Here is a 24,378-nt window from a genome sequence, read left to right on the forward strand (position 1 = left end):
TTACATACCAAGAAAGTAGCTCTAGCCATCCACCCTAGGCAAGAGTGACCCACCACCATCCCATCTATCTCCTCCTCATTTTTTATTTTAGAGGTCAACAAATAATAAAAATGGTTGTTAATTATCAATTATATTCCAATTTCAAATACAATGAACAGATAAAAAATCCAATTATATATATTATTTAATTACACCTTTTCTTAATGTATTTGATAATTTCTCGTAAGATTTTTATATTATGACAAAATATATTACCCCTCACAATGTATTTTAACATCAATTATAATATATTATCATATTACACAATTTCTTGCTATCTATGTAATAAATAGAACCTACCATAAAACAGTACGATAATAGTCCCTCCTCCCTCCCTCCCCAATAACAATTACCACCCCCCCCCCCTTCGGGCTGAGTTCTGCCCAAGGACATTACAAATTGGAATTTCAGCACATTTCATTTTTTTCCTTCCAAAAGTGATGACTCACAGATTATCAATTCTACTCTCTTCCATAAAACAGTACGATCAAAGCTTCCTAATGCATTCTTCCATTTTGTCAACATGGTTTAAAACTTGCTATTTACATGGCTCGCAATGCTCATCGGGAAGTATGGAGTAAAACTGCAAGCTCTAGTTCACAGCCAACAAATCATGTCTGCAAATATCCCCACGACAAATAGGGCACACCCTGCAAGCGACATTGCGTCAGGATGAAACCAAAACAATCCTACTGCAATAGCATTAGCGCAGAAAGGGTGAAAAAAAATGGAAGCCAATTCCACTGCCCAAGATGACATTCAGTAGGAAAGAAAAGAACTAGTTCAGTTTCGAAAAGCATTTTCCATTTTACATCCTGTTTTTTCTTTCTTTAAGGATTCCCATTTCCAGTTTTATGTTATACTTGATCAATAGCATAATAAAAATGACTTGAAACTCTTGGTTTTATCTATAACTTGGAAACCTTGTTTTCTAATTGTCCAAATTTAGTTGAAGCATCTTCTTTTATTCATCACAATATTAAAGTAAAAAATAGGATAGAAAATGAAAAACATTTCCCAAACTTGAACATTTTCAAAGTTCGGTAAAATAGGTCAATGGTACACATGGAGAAAGCCTGTCTGGGTTTAGTTAGAGTCTTGCAGATATTACGCAAGCAAGTGGAAGAAAACTTGTTGCACTACCTTCCAGGACCTAACTCGTCGTTAGGGAGACAGAACAACAATAACCAGAGGCCAACAAATATACAAAACTTATATTTTCAGCGTGGCGAAGGGAACAAACCTCCTAAAAGAACTTTACAAGATTTTCTGCAATCCTAAGTTAGCACTTTGGTGTCAACTAAGGGTGTGTTTGGTAGCGTGAAAAAGAAGAGAGATGGAAAAAAAAGGAGTGCAAAAGTGGGAAAAAAATTAAAAATTGAGTGTGCTTGACAGAGAAGAAAAGTGTTTTATTTTATTTTCTTTCCTTTCCTTTTTCTACTCTACCAAGCAACGGTGGGAAAGAAATTTACTTTTTCTTTCAATTTTTTCATTTTTTCTACCAAGGAAAAAAAATTATATTTTCCATCTTTCCAATTATCTCTCACTCGTACCAAGCAAAGCCTAAAAGACTATGGATATACATATCACAAGAAAATATTGACTACTGCCATTAGTTAGATAAAGATATTAATAGCCAAAAGGAATTAGTTCCCTTACAGCCCTGCATTTGTGTTAATGTTATTTTTATAGAACAAAGGAATCTAATTCTCCATACATTCCACCACCAGATTAGGCAGCAAGAAAGTGTGGCACATCTTTCACAAACATATAAGGGATCAACATAACTTTGATGGGTAGCATTTGACAGATCATTTCCTAGGAATTACATCAAAGAAAAACAAGGGGTAGATTGATGAGAAGGAAAGATTACTGATGCACTTGCACGCCATTCCAAAGGCTGTTGGACCAACAAGCTATACGTAATGCCAGCATCATTCTTCGGCAGTTCTATATTTGTTGTTTCACCATATAACACAAAAAATTCATTTGTCCAAAATTTTCAAAGGGGAATATTGATGAGTCTTTCAAGCCTCATATGACCGTTGGTCTTTCCGTTTCACTTCACTGTTCCTAAAGATAACCTAACATGTGGAGTGTAACTACAACCTACACGTCTATTTTATCTAGCACACCCTTAATCATATATTTACCATAATGTTAAGTTAAAAACATTGCAATAATAATCATCCATCCTACCTGTGAACCTCCTTGAGCCACTTGTCTATACAAGTTCTGTGGAATTCATGGTTACAAGGCAATATCCGCATGCTATCTCCCTCTTCATACTCCAAAAGGCATATGTAACATCTGTTAATTGAATATAAAAGAAAAGAAAAAAAAAGACTCAAAACATGCCTGATTGCAGACAAATGCCATATGAAGTAACTGAAAAAGAAAGCATACCGAAGGTTAGGGCCCTTTGAAATCATATATGCCCCCCCCCCACCCCACCCTTCATATGCCTATATAGGAAGACAATACCTAAGTCTGATTAAAATTCAATTTTTTCTACTCAATTTCCCTGTTCCTATCACTCTAGCTCCCCCAATTTCCTATATTACCATTGGATTCAAAACCAATAAAATCATTAACCTCTAGCTAGATCAATTAGAAGGTCAGAAAAAGGAGGCCTTGATACTCAAGGATGAGAAGTCTGTATAATACATATCATGTGAATATTAGAGGTGATAACGGTTCAGTTCGGTTTTGGAAAAAAAAATGCAATTAATTAGCAATAATCTGGTTTTTTTAACAGTTCAGTTCACTGGTCTTTTAAATTTTAAAATGCTTTTTTTATATAGTATTTTTCAATAATTTAGGCATAAAATACTAATTTTATGCTATCAAAAAATAAGAAACTGAGTATAAATTAAATAAAAAATAGGTTTTGGTTAGTTTGAATAATTGCGTTTTAAACTTCTGAACCAAAAACCAAATTTGTTTAACTATAACCCGAATCAAATTTTACAGTTGGAGTCACTTTCCAGTTTTCTTGGGTTCTTTTTGCTCATTCATATTAATGCTTTTATTCTAGATACTTCAAGTAATAATTTCACATATTACACCAAGTTTATCATGTCAACATTTCAAATCCACATGGTACTCATAACTGCTAAAACATAATAGATTAAAGTCAAACTGAAGCCCTCAAGACAAGAGAATTGCATATAGAACTCATCTCAACCAATATTGTGGGTAAATAACAGGAAAATTAAATTATTTTTTCTCTAATAAGTCATTAAGAAATCATGCCATCAAACTTAAATTCCATATTTTACATAGAATTAGGCTCGTAATCCGCACAAGGGATTACTGATGAGGTCAGCCGAAAGATAGACCTACTGCACCTAATCACCTAAACCTTTTCAAGCAAGCTCATTAAGAGTGTATGCCAAACCTTCATGAGCCTACTGGTGACTATAACTTGGAAGCATGCCTTAAAACTTAGCATCCAAAAAAGATCTAGATTCCAATTCCTACGTGATAGTAAACTAAGAATCATTCTTCTTAGTGCACTTAACTCGCTGATTGGATCTGATTTTAAGCCATTCTGCTTTAAATTCTCAAACAAAGAAAAAAGTTAAGTTACCTTATTATTTATTTTAGTCTCATATTTTCATTAGGTTAATTATACTTCTGATATGAATCAAACTGTCTCATTATTAATTTGTAGCTCAGAAAGCTTTTAGTTTCTGCTTTGTAGAACTGATTATGTTTTATTTGACTTCATATACAAATTCATAACTTACTCTGAGCTAAAATGCCAACCAAATATTATTTTATTGCAGGTCCATTTAAAGTCAAGGCACACACAGTTAAATCTCATCTTCAACTATCCGTCGGAGACAAAAAAAAATCTCAAGTGTGCTTCACATTTCTCAAACAGCAGAGAAAAATAAATACTTACTGTCCAGCCTCATCATTATGAAGTTTGTGTGACTTGTTATAAATTTTGACAGGAAGCAATTCCACAACTTCATTAGGTGCAGGAACAGATCCAATTGAAGATACAGAAGGTCGAGAAGATAAAACCACAGACTGCTGGTGGATTTCATCCAGAACCTAGTTAAAATGCATAGAAATTAACTCCAACAGATAGGTGCAAAGAGAAAGAAGACCCACCCAGAGTAATAACATAAGAAATAAAAATTACCTCAAATAAAGCTTCAGCTAACATAACGATTCTGGATAGACTAGCGCTAGCACTTGTCTCATCATTTGAATTGGAATCTCGATTATTTACACGACATGTGCAGCCACCAGTTCTATGTAGACCAGATAAAATACAAGACCTTTCATGTCCAGAGTTCTCAAAATGGCTTCCTAGCCGTCGAAGAGCTCGAACCTAAAGTAGTTCGTAGGTCAGTAACTAAAGAAAACAGATAGAAAAATAAGTATCAGCTTCCACTGAGATGGATAACATTCAATCAGCATATGGCAGAAAGGAATCAGACATAAATAGAACATCAGGAAAAGCGTCCGCCATTGTAATTGTTGTATTTGAAATGTTAATGAAGGAAAGGTGAAGCTCAAAAGAGGTTGATGAGATGCTATCTTCATGGTTCAGTAATCATCAGATACTAAATTAGAAAACGTAGTGAGTTGGGTCACAGGTGCCAGAAGATCACAAACCTGAGATCGTATTCTTCTCCTCCTTTCAAGGAAATTGGATCTGTGCTCGAGTAAATCATGATACCTGGCTTCTCTAGATTGTGAAGTTTCAACTTCATGGCCCAGAATGTTAAAAACGGGGGTGTGGGATATAACGGTGGTAGTATGAGCGGAGCCGGAAACGGAAGTAGATGTGGAACGTGAGGTAGTAAATTGTCTCGTGTCCCTGTCTCCTCTAAATGCGTGAGTTTGACTGCCGACTTGACCATTTTGTTGTAAAGGGCACAATGTGAAATTAGATAAGGAAGGTCTGCGAAGAACACGGTCACGAAGCCTTCCAACACTTAATGTTCTGCTAAAACGAACATTCCTTTCAACAGATTCTCGACTTCCAACTCCAACACGTCTATCCCTCTCCCTATCTGTGTCTGAATCATTGAAGGTTAAGGGAGAATATAAGTTTATAGAAGAAGAATTTGGGGAAAATTGTCGATGTTCAAGTGTCTCGGAGTTGTCATCACGGTTCAATATTGTAAGACTTGTAGGAGAAACAGGATATGCCCTAGACGAACCCAAACTATTAGCTCTGCTTAATCTGAAGCTAATGTTACCCGGAAAGAAGCTAAAGCCAGAGAGGCAGCGAGAAGGAGAGTGATGCACTGCTGTGGTGGCTCTGCCAGAGCTGCTACCACTTCTCGAGGTATCTATATCTACACCATTGGAAGATATGCATGGCAGTGGCATTTCATAACCAGATGCCGATTCAGCTTTAACCTTTCTGGAACATTTTCTTTTCTCTTGATCCGACTCAGATTCCCGTTCGCTCCTGTTCTGGTTGGCGAAATTAGAGCCGTAGTCTTTATTATGGTGATCAACAACAACCACCTGAAGAAGCGAACTTCTTTTTCAAGGAAGAGGAAGAAGAGAGAGGGGAAAAAATGAGACAAGAGAATGGAGAAAGACCTGACGGTCAAAGTGGGAGTCAGCAGATCCAGAAGGCGCTCCCAGGCAAGAGGATTGGAAAACTCTATTCTTTCCAATAGATCTTCCCTTCCTCCCACCACTCGACGAGGAAGCTCCTCCCCTGCAAGAACCCTTGCTCCCACCGGATCCCATCAGTTCTAACCTAAACACACACAAAAATAAGCCTAAATTACGTCATTGCTTGAAAAATGCATGCATATTCTTTACAAATTATAAGCAGAGCAGAACTTTGATATACTACTACTCGGCATCTACTTACCGATGTATTCAGATTTCAGATCAGATCTGGACGATGGATTGGTTGTGCTTGTGTCTTGAAAGAGTTCTAAAATAAACTTAACAGATCTTTCAAAAAAAAATTAAACTTAATAGAAATCCATTTTCCCGACCGGGTTGAATTCGGGAGCTCGAAGAATGAAGTAAACAAAAAAAAAAAAGCAATTAATGACTGCGCGCGTATGCAGAAGATAAATAATATTTATAAAAATAATTTAAAAGCGTTAAGCTTTGAGTTATAATATTTGTACTGTGAATGAAATATTAGAGTATTTCAAAAATTGAGCTGTAGGGATTGTTGTTAAATTTTTTTGTCAAATTAATTATAAGTTAAGCAATTACTAATTTAATTTAGATGAAAATTATTAATATAAATTTAAATAAAATAGTATTTAAGCTATATCTAAATTAACAAATAAAATTACTAAACTAACTTTCTTCCTTTTTACTAGAGCTAATGCAAATAGATTGAAACAATGGTGAAATGATTCATGAAAAATTGTTTCATAAATTAGTTGTTTTATTGTGCATGCGCAGCCTGTCAAGTGCTTTAGCTTTTCTTATACGTAACCATACTCCTGAACCCATATTTGGTAATAAGATAGAGTCTTACTTTTCAAGATTTTCCCTAGATATATTAGACAATAAGTGGTTATCCTACCTAGCTCAAATTGGTTAGTGGCTAGTCTACTCATTTAGGTTTTCGTGTCTAGCTTGTAAGTTTCTCGTCTAGCATGTTATGACAAGGGTCTTTGCCATGAGTGGCTTTGGTGAATTCTTTGATAAATGGGACATATGAAATGAGACGCGTGTGCAACAAATGTTTCTTCTATAGGAATCATATACGATTTATTCACCCCTTTACTCCACAATGAACCGATGGAAATGTTAGTTTGGGGGAACTCCCCTAACAAGATTTAATTCTTCAAAGCGCGACTATTCATGGCTCTTATTAAACTCTATATGTTATGGTCCACATAGGGCTCTTTGGAAGGAAATACGAAATCTAAGCATGTTATTAAAGGGTGAACTTTTTACTTAGAGTGTTGCATAAGAAATATTGCTTACGCATACCATGACCTTCAGGGATTTATGAATTTCATGACCCTGGAACACCGTACGAGATACGAGGATATTCGACATCGTCTTATCCCGGCCTATAAGTATATATTTCTCTTTACCTTTGATGCACTTAATATGTGTGATTCTGTGTTTTATTATTTTGATGCTATTGGTTGGACGTTGTATGTGAATATTTACTGTGCTGCATTTTTTGAGCTCATATACGAATTTTATGCAAAATTTAGTTTCGATATAAATGTCGTTAGGACTGTTGAAACCCCAAACGTAATTCAATTCAGATTGTTTGGTAATACATTTAGTATGTCTATTTCAGATTTTAACATAGCCATGGGTTTCGCTGACCCTGATGATGTTCAAACCGACTCGTACCATACTGCTTTACTCGAGGTACCTAATGATTTTGATGCTGACTCAGCTTACTTGGCTTTGACTAACTCAATATCTCATCCTTACAATTCCAAGACCTCTAAATCATTGCTAGTGCATGAACCGACCCTAAGATATATTTATAGATTTCTTGCTTTTAATTATTTGGGCCACAATGATTCTTCGTCTATCTTAACTAAGATATAATTATTTTTATTCTAGTGCATGCACTTCGATTTTAGGGTCAGCCTAGGATATTGGTTTACACGTAGTTTTCATGTCGTAATTCCAACCCACCGACCTCTCATACTCGACCTATTCATCATGCATTTAGCTACTAACATTCTTCATTCGGAATTGATTTTTCATCCCTAACATACGCTTATAATATGGATCCTTTGGATGAATATTGTCTAGATTCTATGGGTTTGCTTGTGGGCACCCTTACTGCGTTTTATTTTGTTCCCCCAGGTACACGAACTGCTCGAAGCAATAGAGTGTTCCGACGAACACGTGGTTCAGCTCCAGAGAGTAAGAGGAGCAGCCCCTTTCCGCTATGGAAAAGAGAGTAAACTGCATTAAGGCTCACCTAGAAACAATGGAAGCCAACATCTCAAGCATCCTCATCATACAGCAAAACGATCATTTCCACCATCATCTTCCTCATTAAAACATACACAGGGAGTACACTTGACTCTATTTTGTTTGTTTATTTATTTATTATTGCACATTGAGGGTAATGTGGACTAAGTAGGGGGTTTGTATGCTTTTCTATCTTTCGTTATTCGTTGCATGTGTTGATTCCCATATTGAAATTATTCCCTAAGTTGCTTTGAAATTATGTAATTCTCATGCTTAGTTAACTCAAATGATTATGTGTGTAACACCCCTATCCCGTAACCGTCACCGGAATAGGTGAGGGGCATTACTGGACTTGTAACTCATGCCAAATCAGTAAAATTTTGAACATTTTCTTGGAGTAAAGATCATTCAATTGGATAATTGCTAGACACAACCAGGGATAAAATTTAAAACTTATAAAAGTAAACATTCAAAAGATGTCATATTCGCATGGCTTATATACATTAACCAAAATATCCTCCCACTACTAGTCTATTCTATACATGCCATAAGATAATCCAAAACATAGCAGTACCAAACAGTGGATAGTGATAGTGTGATAAGTTGTTGACGATCCTCGAGCAAAAGGCCAAAATCAACAATCTATAAAACAGAGAAACATAACAACAGAGTAAGCTTTTGTAAGCTTAGTAAGTCTTAAGCAATTTAAAACTAGTGAACTCAAATATAACCAATTTGTTTATTTGATTCACATATAACATTCATTTCATATCTATAGTTATCCTCATCGGACAAATCAAAATGTATATCCCCAATATCCTATAGTATTTCTCCATAACCGAATACTCACATATTTATATGGCATTTTCATATTTGCTTTTCACTTTACAATCATGATTTAATTACGATGGGTCTAACATGTACAAGTATTTATCACATACCGACCAACCAAATTAAAAGTCGATCTTACAATTCTCATATAACCTCTTTCTAGGTATACTACCCTTTTTGGCCGAATATACACAATTACGTAATACACAATAAGCAGATAAATTCTCACTTGATAGTGATCTCTTATAAACATAGGTACATTACATATTTTCACCTAACTTTTCACATTGACCAAATGCACAATAATCATAGAAACGATCTTATTGCTTTACTCACATATGCATCACATAACAACCTTGTGATTTAATCCAAATCAAGCTTAAATATAATCTCAAAATACATACCTGACCAACTTAACGCATTGAACGTATTTATTACCAATTGTTACTGTGAAGTCGTATAATCTTATGCTTTACTCGAATCTTCATGAGACCTTTAGCTCGAATAATCCCCACACGTAGTCATCGGGTCTTACCTGCATAATCTCCACACGTAGCCATCGGGTCTTACCGGAATATATTTCAAGTTTCATGTACATTTAATCACATGTTACAATATTCACATCGATTGTCATATTTGTAATTCATTTGTCTCATCAAATATCTAAATATACACACCTTTCACATTTGGTCATTCGCCACAATATATACACATCTCATACATATTTCACATTAGCCATTGGCTTTACCACATATACATATCTCATACATATTTCACACTAGCCATTCGGCTTTACCACACATATATATATTTATCTTGTACATCAATTTCAGCAATAGCTTATAAGCAACTCAATTAGTTTCATCAATGTTTACAACAAAATCACATATTCACTACAAGCTGTTTTCCTGAGCAACAGTCATTAAATTATTTGTAACTGGAGCTACGAAACTCCAAATGAAGTGCTGTTAATTTTCCCTGAAAACAGACTCATATATCTTCTATCCATAAAATTTTCAAAATTTTTGGTTTTACTAATCAATACTAGAATTTTTCTTAAAGTTTCCCCTATTTCACTGTTTGACTATACTGACCACTCTTCACTACGAATCAACTTTCTCATTGTACAGAATTCAAAATATGTTCTTGTTTATTTCATTTGAAACTAGACTCATTAAGGAGTCTAAGCATATAAATTTTATATTATAACAAATTTTTTGTGTGATTTATAATGATTTTCTAAAAAAAAACAGGGGATTTTGGAGTTATTCTGACACTGTCTCACACAACTTTAAATATCTCTTTATAAGAAATTCCTTTGCTTACACGGTTTCTTTTATAAGAAACTAGACTAATTAAGCTTTGATTACATATTTTATTCAGCCTATAATTCCACACCAACAATTTATGGTGATTTTCTAAAATCACGTTACTGCTGCTGTCCTAAGCAAATTATTACAATTTGCTCTTAAATTTCCAAGTCCAAACACTTATGTACTTACCATTTGAGTTTAAAACATATCATGGCCACATCACATCTTATTAAATCAACTCATTATGTTCTATTATGATTGAATTTACTCAACGTTTAATCACTTAAAACTTACCTCGGAAGTGGTCGACGACTAGATATCCACGGCTATTCGTTTACTTTCTCTTTTCCCCTATCCGACTTTGATCCTCTTTGCTCTTAAGCTTAAGTAAAGCAATAGATTTGCTTAAGTACTTAACTAATATTATTCACTTAACAATCACATTTGGCAATCACATATCATTTAGGGCTAGTTTGGCAATGCTTTTGAAAAGTGCTGTGGAAAAATGCTTTTGAGAAGTGCTTTTGAAAAATTTGGTTTAAAATTTGAGTGTTTAGCATTGCTGTCAAAAATCATTTTTGAGAAATAAAATGTCTATTTTAGACATGTTATTATCAAGAAAATATACATTTAAATAATATTTAAATTAGTTAATATTATTATATTTTAGTAAGAATATAAAAAATTATTATAACTTCTTGTTAATATTTTAATATATAAAATATAAATTTTAAATATTTTTAAACAATAAATATTAATATTTATAAAATTTAATTAGAATATATAAACTATATTTTAAATATTTAAATATAACTATTAAATATTTGTAATTAGTATTTTAAAAATATTTTTATTTTTAATTAATGATTTTAACACATTTGTAATTAAGTACCAAGAAAAAAAAAGGGAAGTACTATGTTATTGGAGGGGTGAAAAAGTAATTAAGCATTAAAAGTACTTTTGGGAGAGGAAAAGCTAAAAATTTTAGCTTCTCATTTTCAGAAGTGCTTTTGAAAAGTGCTTCTGAAATGCTAAAAATTTCAGCCAAAAGTAGCTTGTTCTGTACAGCTTTTCTTCCAGAAGTGCTTTTGGAGTCAGAAGTGCTTTTGAAAAGCAATGCAGAACTGGCCCTTAATCTATATCTAAAACAATAGATTTCAATATGTATCATATTTAATAAAACATGCCATGACTCGATTTCATGCTTATTTAATTTATATCTAATTCACATTCACAAGCAAAGAGTCACTTAATTTATCATGCTTTCTTATACATGAATTTAATCATACTGCCGAATGTCCTTATGTGTACATGGTACATACATAAGGCATATATATATATATGTATATACCTATATATGACCATTACAATTTAAACATTTAATCATAATCGGCAAGCTTTATTTCAACTATTTAAGGTGCAAACCAATTATGTTATTCATTAACATTTCGTCATATTAAATCTTTGATTAACCAATTTAACATACCAAAATCCAATCATACATCTAACCTTTATCTCAATACCAAACTGAGTTATAAGATTATACATTACACTAAGTATATCATTAAACATACCTATTCAATTTAGCTAATTTCATAGCCGATTAATCACCTTACCCCACATTACTCAATGCCAAATATTAACCCAACATCACAAGCATAATCACCATGAAACTTACCTTAATACACATTTTATCCCATTGCCGAATACATATATATATCATCAAATAAATATTTATTCACATAACAACAATTCATTCACATCTCTATAAATGATCATAATCGAACATTATAAACAAATCAACTAGTTTAGCATTCAAATTCTTCTAACCATTCCTCAATCACTTACTCAATGAACAACAATCCAACCACATCAAAGCATAGTCGAATGTATCATTCTTCTTAAATTCAAAAATAAATGTATGGGCTAACTTCAAAATCTATTTAACAACTCAACTTTACCAAAATTATCAATAAATTAAGCCAAACATACCTCCAATTGCTAATATAATTGCCATACGTCTAAGGGCCCCCTTTTGTTCTTCTTTGATCCTAAGAATCAACTATTGAGAGAAAGAATGGATAAAACTTTGTTTTCATCCCCTTTTTTTTTTTTTTTCATTTTAAAAACTTTATTTCATATTTTATAAGTCTTTATTTAATTCTTTAACAAAATGTATATAATATCATTTACTAGCCATCATTACAACAAATAAAATACATATTTTCTCACCTAAAACCATCATGGTCGGCCATTATCATGAAAAATGGAGGCTTTGACATGCAAGTCCCCATATTTAATCCATGCAACAATTTGACCATTTTAAAAATTAACCAACACATTTTCAATGTTTCTCACATAAGCCCTTTTGATTAAATTCGCATTCAATTGACAAAATCAAAGCATCAGAATTTCACACATAAATTGTAACATAAAATAGACATGAAATTTAACAATCAATTATTTGTGTGACTCGGTTTTGTGGTCTCGAAACCACTTCCCGACTAGGGTCAAATTAGGGATGTCACAATGTGATTCATGAATAATTGCTTACTGCTCAATTTGATTGGCAAGTGATTTGTAGAAATGTAAATATTATGACTAAGTCAACATTCCATTAAAATTGTTAGCTTCTTTTTAAACTTGTCTAATAAAAATACTCGAGAAAAGAAATAAATAAATAGAAATAACTAAATTTATGTACATACTTTGATAGCTTAGTTACGAGTGAAGAGTTCGGGAATGTGACCGAATTGAATAACCGGGGTGAGCTGCTTGGGTTGTCATCTTATCTCGCGTTAAAAACTTTAAGTAACGAACCAAAATTTACAAACACTCCGCTAACCGAGCTGTTGTAAAAAAAAAGTTCGAAGAAAAATTGAATTGAGTAACCGGTGTGAGGTGCTTGGGTTGTCATCTCATCTCACATAAAAAGATTTGCTTATGTCTCGGTCTAAAAAATGTATATATTTACGATCGTCTTGCAAATTTTATTAAAGTTTTAATTTAATAAAATAGTTGATTTTGTTGCATAATGTTCAAATTATATAAACACTTGTTAGTTAAATTTAGCTACAGCTCATTCATGCTTCACTTAAGTTGTTTACATTTTGCGGGATGGTACTTAATTTTAAAGTAGGTTGAGGAATTATTTCTAGTATGGGAATACATAACATGTTTGAGGACACGCATCGACTAAGTAGGGAATTTGATAACAAGTTGAATTTGTATGTTTAACACACACAATTTTAGTAATTTTTGTTACTGAGTCTGTAATTTTTGTTTAATTTTATTAGGTAAGCAGTTGGAGTATCGAAATTGGAGTTAATAAACAAATCGGGCTAAATTGGAGCACAAGCAATATAAAGGGGCTGAATTTGAAAGCTAGATTTAGAAAGAAAAAAAAATCTGATAAAGTCATATTTTAGTGAGTTGGTTGTTGGATGAATTAGGCTAATTTTAGCATATGGCATGTATAAACACTAAGCATTCTGCCATTCTCATTTTCCATTTTATTATTTTCGGCTTAATTGCTTCTTAAGTTCTTTTATCATGTTCACCATTCATCTCTACCATTAAACTCCTTCCATAAACCAACAAAGCATTATTAATTTCATGCTCAACTAATTTCATTTTAACTTTAGCTATGTTATCATTCCAAAAAAAATCGTGAGATATGAACCCGCACTAAAAAATCTTTTAACACTATATTCGTTATCTTTTCGGTATATAGGATAGTCACAATCGTCCCTTAAAGTTAATTCAATTTCAACTCAAAAAGTGCACGTTGGGTTGAAGTTGTTTGGCGTACAGTTGAGTAAACGAGACGGTCGTCTGCCAAGTTCGAATTCACGTGAACAAGTTGGCATGTTCAAGTGGAAAAAGCTAGTTGGATTTCGTCAAGGGCGATAGTGATCGGATTTAAACGACCCATGCGGTTAAGGGCGTTAATCCGAGTTGGGCTTTCTAGATCGTAAGGCTGTCGAAATCTTAAATTAGGGCACGAGTTATGTTGTTATAAATTCGACAAGGGTCAATTTGCAGGTCGTACCGAAACCGACTACAAAAGGAAAAGTTAGCGGTTGAGGCGTCCTTAATCACTATAACAAACTTATGGTTTGGGAAGGAAAATCCATTTTTCAAGGATCGATTTGAGTTTGAAATATACCAAGACTGAGGCTAAGCTTTAATATATTTAATTCACCGATTTAATTGAATTCACTTAATTTTATTTTGCAATCATAATTCTATTTCTATTTTTTTATTATATATTTGTTTATTTTATTTTTCTTTATTAATTAAATTCCCATTTTTATTTAGTTTATAGCTTTACACATAGAGGTCGAAGGCACGACATCTATCTATACTCAAAAATCTAGTTACAAAAACATGAAAAATTAAGAATCTCAGTCTCGGTAGGATCGACTTTACTACTCTATACTATAATTTTATTAAGTTACAATGTAAAAAAATATATATATGTGATTTCAACGCCCAACCGAGCATATGCTTTTATTTTTTTAAAAAAAAATGGGAATCTACCGATGGATAACTATATTGATTAACCTTTAAATTCAACCAATAGAGATAAGAATAGGTAATGAGATTAGATTCGTTGTTTTTGTCATCTTGCTCGACTAATATTTACTGTGCTCATGATGTGTTTAAAATGACTATGTACAACTAACAAAAAAGAGAGATTATATATACATGCCACGTGCTATATGGTGGCATCACATTTACGCTGACAATCCACTTCAGATTCAAATGATAAGATGATTGTTTAGATTTTTTTAAAACTCTATTTATCACTATCATCAAAAAAAAAAAAAACCTTTAATTATCACTAAAAGGGGTGTAGTTGTGAACTTGTAATACGCTATTTATTTTTATTTTTTCAATCATCAGTCACCACTTAACTGAAATGAGTCTGGACTGAACTAAAGTGTACAATGCATTGTACATGGCTGATTATGTGTGGTTCCAATACTTCCATTTTGGTTTCAAGTTGGATGCAAATTGTCAAGGAAAAAACCAGCTCCAATCCCATCGCATCCTTTGCTTGCTCCACTGCTTCGTATTCTATACATATATTAGTATTAGTCCATCCCTGAAACTACCCTTCATTCCATTTGGTGGCTTCATTCTGCTTCACTCTTTATGCCAAACCATGAAGATGAAACCACCTTCTCCTTTCCACTTCACCCCCAAACCTCTCAGAACCACCACGCTATTGATGCAATTCTACCACACTTCTTCCAGTTTGGGACCAAATTGCAGAAGGGTTTCTTCTATACTTGACCCTCGTGCCACCGGTAAATTCCCACTCACCAAAAGCTCTCTGCATCGTACTCGTATCCCATCAATAACCTTTGCTACAGCTAACTCCCATTTGGACACCCCGGGCTCATCCAACAAGTTGGAAGCTATGGAAGAGCGCATAGAGAAGGTCAGATATTCTATATTATTATTTCATTAGATAAGATATTGACTCAGATAATGCGCACTTATCTCCTTTTTTGGATGTATTTTACAGGTCATTTATCGATGTCGGTTTATGACTCTTCTGGCTGTTTTTGGGTCTTTAACTGGATCATTCCTTTGCTTCATCAAGGTTTAGCCAAATAGACAAACACAAATACATATACATAGTAGACTCTAACATGGAATGCTTTTGGTATTATTTAGTATTTTGTATGTGTTATTGAGTTACTCTTCCGGTGTTTACTTGATTACCTTCTACAATAAATCGGCTTCAACTTTTGTTTTCATGGATGTAATATTGCTTATTTTGTTCTATATTGTATATTCTAGTTAGAGCTGAGATTCTAGGACTGCAACGGAGCTCTTTTCTGATTTTCCCCTTTCATTTTGAGATTCTAAAAACTCAAATAAGAATCTCAGGATGCTAATGAGATAATATAAAGAGCTGATATAACCTGGAGAAAACATAATTTATAATGCTTTATTCTATGTACCACGTGTGAGGAGAGGTGTCTTAGAATATTGCATTAATCTGTTATCTTAAATGAATTTATTTACACTGTCATATGCAGGGCTGCAGTTATATCATGTCATCTTTCATGGAATATTGGGTTGATCGGAGCAAAGTGATTTTGTTGCTGGTTGAGGCCATAGGTGAGGGTTGGTTTGTTATGGAAGGGTCAAAGTATTTGTGCTCTTATGTTTGTGGATGATAGAGAGTACCAATCAAAAAAACAACGGAGCTTGCCTTCATTTCTTATCCACAATTTATTTGATTCTGTCTCAATTACTATTGCTACCATACTAGGCTGTCAATTGAAATTCAACTCTTACGGCTAGTAATCATATACATAGAATGAACTGGTTCTACCGCCTACGTCTGATGTTCAAATTTCCAGGGCAAACAAGCTTTTGGTAATAAGCAAGTTCCCTAATCAACGTTCATTTAGGTTTTACATAACAGCTGCATTAGCATCAATATCCATTACACTTTTTTTCTCTAGAAACTGTTTGAAACCAGCGATTCAATAAAAAGAAAAAACCAAACTCATGTTATGGATCTGGTGTAAAGCTGACAGTGGCTGATATCAAATAATCTGTTTATTAAGTTGCCACTGCTAGTTTATGTAATTCCATTTGGATTTCCTATTTCTTTCCTGAAACTAATATTGGTTTGGAGTCTAGATTTGCATGCTGATATTTTCTTTTGTCTGACAAGTGACAACTTACGGTTTTGCATGATTAATAGGCTTTTATCATTATGTTATTAATTACCAGATCATTTGCTACCCACTCCCAAGCATTATTTTCTCTCAACTCCCATACTATCAAGCCTATTCCTGCTGCTTCCACTTATTTGCTTTTATAGGTATTATGAGAACGTTCAGGTTGAAGAAATGTTATACTTAGACAAACACATGAAATTTCAGTTGGTTTGCATTTAAAACTTCCCTTTCTGCTGATCCTGTTTGGTGAAGCTGGGGAACAATATCCCAAATCGCAAGTACTATACCCTAGAGGAAAACCTGTTTTTTGTGCATAATTTTGAAACTGCGGTTCTATTCTTTAATTCTGATTGATGGTCTTTTTACTCCTTTCTGAATGATTGATTAGAGTGTTCTATTTTTTCTTCTTCACGAGGTGGGGTGGCTTTATAATTTTGTGTCCAGCTGCATGGTTAGCTGATAACTTAAGCAAGATTAATATACTTTAAGGCTACTGAGCATTAAAGTCTATATGCTCAGCCTGCAGCTTAAACAAAGTTTTCCACCTTGAAGTAAACTCCTCTTGTGCTTTTGAGCCTGCATAGATGGCTTTATTCTTGTTAATTCAAAGTGATGACCCTAGAATTGTGTCCTTTGTCGCCTCATGCTGTACCATGTTACACTTTGTCCAATTAATCATCTCTCGAGGCAGATATGGAGATCCTTGTAAGAACTAGCAGCGACTCTGATTGCTATCTTTTCCTTCTCAATTTCACAATATTTTGACTGGCTATCAAGCCAGGTTTCCAAGTTTCAAAGATAACCACGACTTTTGGTTGGTTTTCAATGTGATACTTACGACCAGATACAAACCCTTGATGATTCTAAACCATTTAGACTTAAATTATTAGGTAAATTGCTGCTTTGCTGAGTATTAGAATCTACAGCAAAGATGTTGAAAGTCTTTATCTTTATGTATACAAGAATGAGCTTAGTGTATTAGAATTATTCGATAGTTGCATAGAAGTTGTGCTCTTAAGTAGGTTATGCATCCTGATGTAGTAAATTTGTTCTGTTTAGTGTTGTAATGTCAAAATACAGGTATGCGGTTTATTGTTTATTGATGCTTGTAGTTAGATCCTATTGAGATGAGGCCACTAATTGCCACTGTATTGTTCTTCCAGATATCTATCTACTGGGAACAGTAATGCTGGTTTTTGGAATGGGTCTTTATGAGCTCTTTGTTTGCAACCTTGATATTGCAAAAACACAATCGAAGGAGAAGGCCACATCAACATCAAATCTCTTTGGATTGTTTGCTTTAAAGGTCAGTCAAAATTTTTTTTTCTTTTATCTTTCTAGTTTTGGTCATGAGGATCTTTTATACTACTTGATTGTGAGATTTAATTAATTGGTGGAAGAAAGAAAAACACTTGTGGAAATTCGAAGTTATCACATGCATGTAGTAGCTTGTGAATATAATTTCATTTGTACCAGGAACGACCAAGATGGTTGGAAATAAAATCAGTGAGTGAGCTGAAAACCAAACTTGGGCATGTAATTGTGATGCTTCTTCTGATAGGATTTTTTGACAAGTGCAAGAAGGCTGTCATACACTCTACACTGGATTTGCTTTGCTTCTCAGCTTCTGTCCTACTATCCTCCGGTTGCCTATTTTTGCTATCTAAGCTCAATGGCTCTACATGAGACTTTTGATTCTTCTCTTCTCTTCTGTTTCATTCAGTAAAAGAGGATAGTTACGCAAAGCTATGTATGTAAGATATATGTTAGAAACAAGGAGTGGTTCCTGCTTGTTTGTTAATACACGTTCTGATGTATGCATTGGGATGTATTATTTGTAGACTATAAATATAATAAAACATATTTGGTAAGTATCTTATCTGATTGTTTGAAGAGTTGGATGACACTAAAAGAGTAGTTGATTAGTTATAGACAATGGAAATATATATAGCTTGGTGGATGGGTAGTTTCTTAATTTCTCCTTCGCTTAACATTTCTTCCAATTCCAAGCAATGAATTCTCAAAACAACTGTTTGGAAGAGAAGCTCAATCACTGCAAGCAAAGCAGAGGAGCCGGGATCCCTGCCTCCGCCTAAATCCTCTATCTTCCATGCCACAACAAACATAAAAGTGAGCTTTTCAGAAGTTTGATCTCAAGCTGTGTTTCTCGGACTTGCTGCACTTATCTGCCTCTTGCCATTTGCTCAAATCAAATCACAATAGTTCATTCTGTAAATTCTGTTTACATTTTTTATTTCAATTCTCTTATTCTATAAAAATTTATCATTTTACAAAAATTCAAAATTAAAAGTTATTATTTGATAAATGTTGAACTATTATTAGATTAATAGAAATATGCTCACCTCAAATAACTGTGATTAAAAATATATTTTCAATTTTTTAATGATTAAAATATAAAGCGGGTAATATTTCAGTAACCATGTAAGTTGTCCTATTAAATAATATGAGACTCAATAGAAAATTTTAATAAACTTCCAGGTTTTAAAAAATTCAAGGGACAAGAGCCTAATCCCCCTAGCCCATTCACTTCGCCCCTGTTTTCGTTCCCATAACCAAAAATCACCCAAAATTCTCATTTATATGTAACATAATTTCTGCTGTCTAATGTGGATTGGGAAGGAAGAAGATGTCAGTAATGAATGGAGGAGCGTCCCATGGAGAAGCTTGGAAAGCTCATGCCTCCATGGCGTTGGTGCAGCTCATGCATGGAGGCTATCACGTAATTACCAAAGTAGCCCTCAATGTTGGTGTCAACCAGCTTGTCTTCTGCGCCTTCCGCGATGTTCTTGCTCTCTCTCTTCTTGCCCCCATCGCCTATGTTCATGAAAAGTATGACCTTTTTTTTTTTTCTGTATTTAACTCTGCTTCTTCTCCGCTACCATTTTAGATAAAATGGGCCGTTTTCTTTTCTCGTTTTTGCATCCGTTTCTCACAGAGATGAAACTGACCTGGTATCGTGATTGACCTTACTAATCGACCTGTTCTCATCTCATTAAAATTATATACATGTATCAACAACTGAATTAATAACCGCAGTTTGCTTCTTTGCTGACTCGTCCAACTAATTCCTGTAATTTTAAGTCAATTTTCAATCTGGCATCTCTGTTGATCATATCATATGCACTCACAATTTGGTTTTCTGAACGCTTGGATTGAAAATATAACTTGTGGATGATGATGTTTCACTTTCCGGTAGAAGTATTCGACCTCCTATGACCAAACGCCTCCTCCTGTCTTTCTTCTTTCTTGGGTTAACTGGGTGAGTATTGCTTCTCTCTGGCAATATAATATCTAATAAATTCCGCCTCTAAAAACTTCCTGCCACCTAACTTATCCGGCTTTTGGTTAATTGGAAAAGGATTTTCGCCAACCAGCTTTTATTTCTCATTGGTCTAAGCTATACGAATCCAACTTATGCTGCTGCCATACAGCCTTCGGTTCCAGTCTTTACCTTTCTCTTGGCTGTAATGATGGGGTAACGGCATTATGTACTATACTTTTTCTTCTAAAAAAGAATCAAACTTTTTTTTTTTTGGTTCATTTATATATTTTAATGTCTCTATTACTTTTTGCCATAATTTATTTGAAAATCCACATGCAGTACAGAAAGAGTGACTTGGCTAAGCATTGAAGGTCAAGCCAAGGTTGGAGGTACCCTAATCTGTGCTTCTGGTGCAATATTAATGGTTCTGTTTCGTGGTCCAGCCTTGCTTGGACAGATGGATGCAGACTTTGCTGATCAAAATGACATCAGTGCCAGGGGTCAACCAGAAGGTGCTGGATGGCTTATTTCTAGTCTCCTCGCATTTGGGCTTGAACATTGGCATGTTGGAGTTTTATGCTTGATAGGAAACTGTATGTGCATGGCTGCTTTCCTGGTCATTCAGGTAGGCCATTGCATGGCTGATATACAAATACTTATTTATTTATTTATTTTTATCACTCCTATTAACTAATCTTATATAGGATCCTACCACCTCCACCCCCCAAGAAAAGATTATATAATTAGATTTGTCACGTTTATAGCCAACACTTTTTATGAAGCATTTCGTATAGGTTTCAATTTCAGTTTTGGAAATGCCTTCAGGTCCGTTACAATGCTTTGCAATGCATGTTTTAATCATATTTTTGAGCAGCTCTCTTTGGTGCTTTATGCCTGTCTTTGGTTGGATAGCACTAAATATGCAACATCTACTATTTTCTTAGTGGTTGTCACAAGTAGTGATGGGAATGAATCTTGTAGAATTTCATCGATAAAAACTATATTAAATTTCATGGAAAACAGTGCTCACTTATTTCATCATTTTGCAACTATATTATAAATTGAACTTTGCTTGCATTTTTCGTTGTAATTAATACTTTTTAACACCTCCATTCCAGGCTCCAATTTTGGCCAAGTATCCTGCCAACATTTCTGTCACCGCATTATCCTATTGTTTTGGTGCTGTATTGATAGTAGCAACAGCATTGCTTATGACGAATGAATCAACAGACTGGAGTCTAACACAGTCTGAGCTTTTTGCAGTCTTGTATGCTGTAAGTTTGTCGTTGATGTTATTCATTTCAAATCTTAAATAAGTTATTGGAAGTTAATTTCTTAGCCATTATCAAAGTGGTGGCTTTATCAGGATGGTTGAAATGGTATTTGATGAGTGTGCACATTTTTAAACCTTTGGGGACACTGCTTGAGATGCTAGTTTAATGACCAAGGCCAAACTATAGGGACAGAAGTGTAAGAGAAGTGTAAGAAAAGTTATCATAAATAGCGACTGGTGAGGCTCTTCCCATGTAAAGGAAAGTGCATGATTTCTTACAGAGAGTAGTAGGGTAGACAGATTTCAATAAGAAAGTACCAATCATACAAAGAATTGGTGCTGTCCATGGGGTCTGTAACTTGGACCTCTGAATGATGCTGGGGAAACGATTATTAAAGGCTTGGTATAACATTCGCAGAAGTAACAATAATATGTTGTCCCTGATTGACTGGGTTATAATTAGTATAAAACATAGCTAAGCTACCTAATAGTTAAATCTGAGGCTGAGATGAAGGGTAATGTAGGGATTTGTTGCATCTGCTCTAAACTATGGACTGCTGACATGGTCGAACAAGATCTTGGGGCCTGCTTTAGTTGCTCTCTATAATCCACTTCAACCTGCAGCATCAGCCTTTCTGTCAAGAATTTTCCTTGGAAGTCCAATTTATTTGGGAAGGTTGGTTTCATTTCTGTTGCTACCAGGCTTCCACTACAACCTAATGTGTTACACTAAAAGTAGTTTGTGTTTCTCCAAAGGCTGAGGTGAACTGATTTGGTTTTGGTTTTGTTTTGCATATTATGGCAACAACAGTGTAATTGGGGGATTTCTAATAATTGCTGGTCTGTACATGGTCACCTGGGCATCCTATTCTTACAGATATAGAGAAGGAGAAAAAGGAAGGCACACTCCGGAGAGGGTTGGGTCCTTTGAAACTGTGATTAACAAAAATGCATAAATTAACAACTTTGGTTGGGGACATCTCATCTGCTTCATCACAATAATCAAATTCAGTGGAGATGCATTCCCTCCCGCAGTCACAGCAGGCCACAGGTATTATCATTATTACTATTTACAAAGATCAACTTCAAATGGTGTCACACGGCAAGGCTTGCCGTCATAGGGGAAAAAATTCAGTACGTACATATAATAGAGAAAGAGATTGATTGATTAAATACGTTTAGTTTTAATGGGCGTAAAATTAGATTTTAGGAATGTATTACTCACTTTTTCTTTCGTTGATATATATTTAAATTTGATTTAGAGAGGGTGGGATTTCAGAGGATTTATTTTTTCAGACTACTTTTCTATAATTGGATTAATAATTCGTTGGGACATTCTTCTCCTTAGTATTAGAGTGAGATTTGACGTTATGTTAGGTGTAGTGTATGAACATTCATTCCACACCTGATTCTAAGAGAACAACAACAATGATCTTATCCTTTATTAATTAACATTTTATGATTAAATTGACATCATATAATTCACTTAGTATGAATTCAATGCATTAAATATAAATATCAAGTGTACTGTGAGATGGACAAGTTGAGCAACAATAGCAAGTGGAGGTGATAATATAGGTCGGAAAGATGATTGAATAAATGAGACTGACGCCGTGCGTATGTATTTTTATACCTTTACGACAAGGCTGTTGCTAACAGTATGGTGTTCACTTGTTTAGTTATTGTTATTTTGAGAAAAGAAGTGTTGCAGCTCAAAATATTTATACAAGCAAAATATCATCAAACAACTAACTATTAAACCGTAATATTCCCCCGCAAGACGGGGCTACAAATGTTTAAAAAGCAGGACCATAAAGAGGTTTAGTAAATATATCAGACAACAGAAGAATGACGTAGAAAACCACCTTCGATATGACTGGTACGTTGGTGAAATACGAGATTGTAGGCAATATGAAATGCATGCAGCTTGATTTTCACGATATAAGGAAGCAATTAGTGTAATAATCTAGAAGGATGACAGTAATGCAACAATCCAAACTAGCTCACATGTGGCTAAAGCCATCGCCGTACTTGGACCGTAGGTTGCTTTTTAGACAGCCATAAAATGACTTCGTTGTTAAACATTTTCAAATATTTATAGTGTTTTAATAACTAAAAATTAAAGAATGTAATATCTTTTAGTTATTAATCAAGAGTTATATCATTTAATTTTTGACAAAAATTATAATCATACAAACAATATTATTTGAATAGTTATGAGATACTAGTTGAATAATTGTCTCTTTTAAAAATATAATTATTCAGAAAATACACTTATTGAAAATTATGTCTTTGTGTGAAGAGAATTGAGAGTAATTATAAATTAAAGTTCTTATAAATTAGAGTGATATTTCATTTGAAAAATATACCAAAACATTCTTAATATGTCCTCCCTATCTTTTCTCCATCTTCTACTATTATTAGATTGTTTTATAAATAATTACTCCAGAAATTGATTTTCTTGTTATACTCTGCTCAGTGTTTAGTGGACTATTTTCGTCAATGCAAAACACAAATAGTTACCGAGCTTCATTATATCTTCGAGCTTGATACACTTCTTGGAGCCTTGTCATATTGCTTATTTTTTCTATTCAAATTGTTTCATGTTCCATCAAAGATTTTTCTCACTGGAATTTCATTTTAATAAATTTCTCATAAATTAATTTTTATTCTCGCGGATCAACATTTTGTGGCAGCACTGTATTCCAGAAGTATCTTTTTGTTTGGATCGAGTTGTTAATTGAAAATCCCCTAAGGTGAAATGTTTCCTATGGAATTTGGTTTAACAGAATTCCAACTCTTGATTTTTTTTTCTTTTTTTTTTTGGCGGAGTATTTCTTTTCAACAAAACGAGAATGTGGGTACTTGGTGTCTAAGTGTTGGGGTTTTCTTATGTCCTTTTGTGGTTTGCTTCTGTTTTTTCTTATTGTCGAGGTCTTTGAGTGTTGTCTGTTTTTTTCTCTTTTGAATATATTTACTTTGGTAGCCAATATCAATATATGATTATACGCTACTCACGGGCTG

At 34.0% G+C, this 24,378-nt stretch overlaps 3 protein-coding genes across 7 annotated transcripts; 2 read left to right on the forward strand and 1 right to left on the reverse strand.

The window, feature by feature from the left end:
- Positions 1-195: 195 nt before the first annotated feature.
- LOC108489933 (uncharacterized) lies at positions 196-6,206 on the reverse strand. 3 transcript variants are annotated; one of them, XM_017794684.2, is made up of 7 exons: positions 5,897-6,194; positions 5,617-5,779; positions 4,675-5,538; positions 4,196-4,387; positions 3,950-4,104; positions 2,239-2,349; positions 196-689 (listed from the first exon to the last, which is right to left on the reverse strand). In XM_017794684.2, the coding sequence occupies exons 2-7, from the start codon at positions 5,767-5,769 to the stop codon at positions 632-634; spliced, it is 1,533 nt and encodes a 510-aa protein (XP_017650173.1). In that variant the 5' UTR covers positions 5,770-5,779; positions 5,897-6,194; the 3' UTR covers positions 196-631. The 3 variants fall into 3 exon arrangements, with proteins under 3 accessions (XP_017650173.1, XP_052881395.1, XP_017650175.1); XM_053025435.1 differs by lacking the exon at positions 5,617-5,779 and having other exon boundaries at positions 4,675-5,551; positions 5,897-6,206; XM_017794686.2 differs by lacking the exon at positions 5,617-5,779 and having other exon boundaries at positions 4,675-5,554; positions 5,897-6,206.
- Positions 6,207-14,925: 8,719 nt separating this feature from the next.
- LOC108450448 (uncharacterized) lies at positions 14,926-18,669 on the forward strand. The gene is made up of 5 exons (XM_017748078.2): positions 14,926-15,537; positions 15,625-15,702; positions 16,145-16,226; positions 17,962-18,104; positions 18,275-18,669. Exons 1-5 carry the CDS (start codon positions 15,052-15,054, stop codon positions 18,482-18,484), a joined length of 999 nt encoding a protein of 332 aa, XP_017603567.1. The 5' UTR covers positions 14,926-15,051; the 3' UTR covers positions 18,485-18,669.
- A 621-nt stretch (positions 18,670-19,290) lies between these two features.
- On the forward strand, positions 19,291-22,687 carry LOC108452134 (WAT1-related protein At4g19185-like). 3 transcript variants are annotated; one of them, XM_053025470.1, is made up of 7 exons: positions 19,291-19,648; positions 20,016-20,078; positions 20,178-20,294; positions 20,421-20,706; positions 21,200-21,355; positions 21,879-22,116; positions 22,232-22,687. In XM_053025470.1, the coding sequence occupies exons 1-6, from the start codon at positions 19,446-19,448 to the stop codon at positions 22,113-22,115; spliced, it is 1,062 nt and encodes a 353-aa protein (XP_052881430.1). In that variant the 5' UTR covers positions 19,291-19,445; the 3' UTR covers position 22,116; positions 22,232-22,687. The 3 variants fall into 3 exon arrangements, with proteins under 3 accessions (XP_052881430.1, XP_017605373.1, XP_017605374.1); XM_017749884.2 differs by having other exon boundaries at positions 21,879-22,030; positions 22,166-22,687; XM_017749885.2 differs by having other exon boundaries at positions 20,019-20,078; positions 21,879-22,030; positions 22,166-22,687.
- Positions 22,688-24,378: the final 1,691 nt, after the last annotated feature.

This window comes from Gossypium arboreum, chromosome 1 (genome assembly GCF_025698485.1).
Source record: "Gossypium arboreum isolate Shixiya-1 chromosome 1, ASM2569848v2, whole genome shotgun sequence".
Lineage (NCBI taxonomy): Eukaryota > Viridiplantae > Streptophyta > Magnoliopsida > Malvales > Malvaceae > Gossypium > Gossypium arboreum.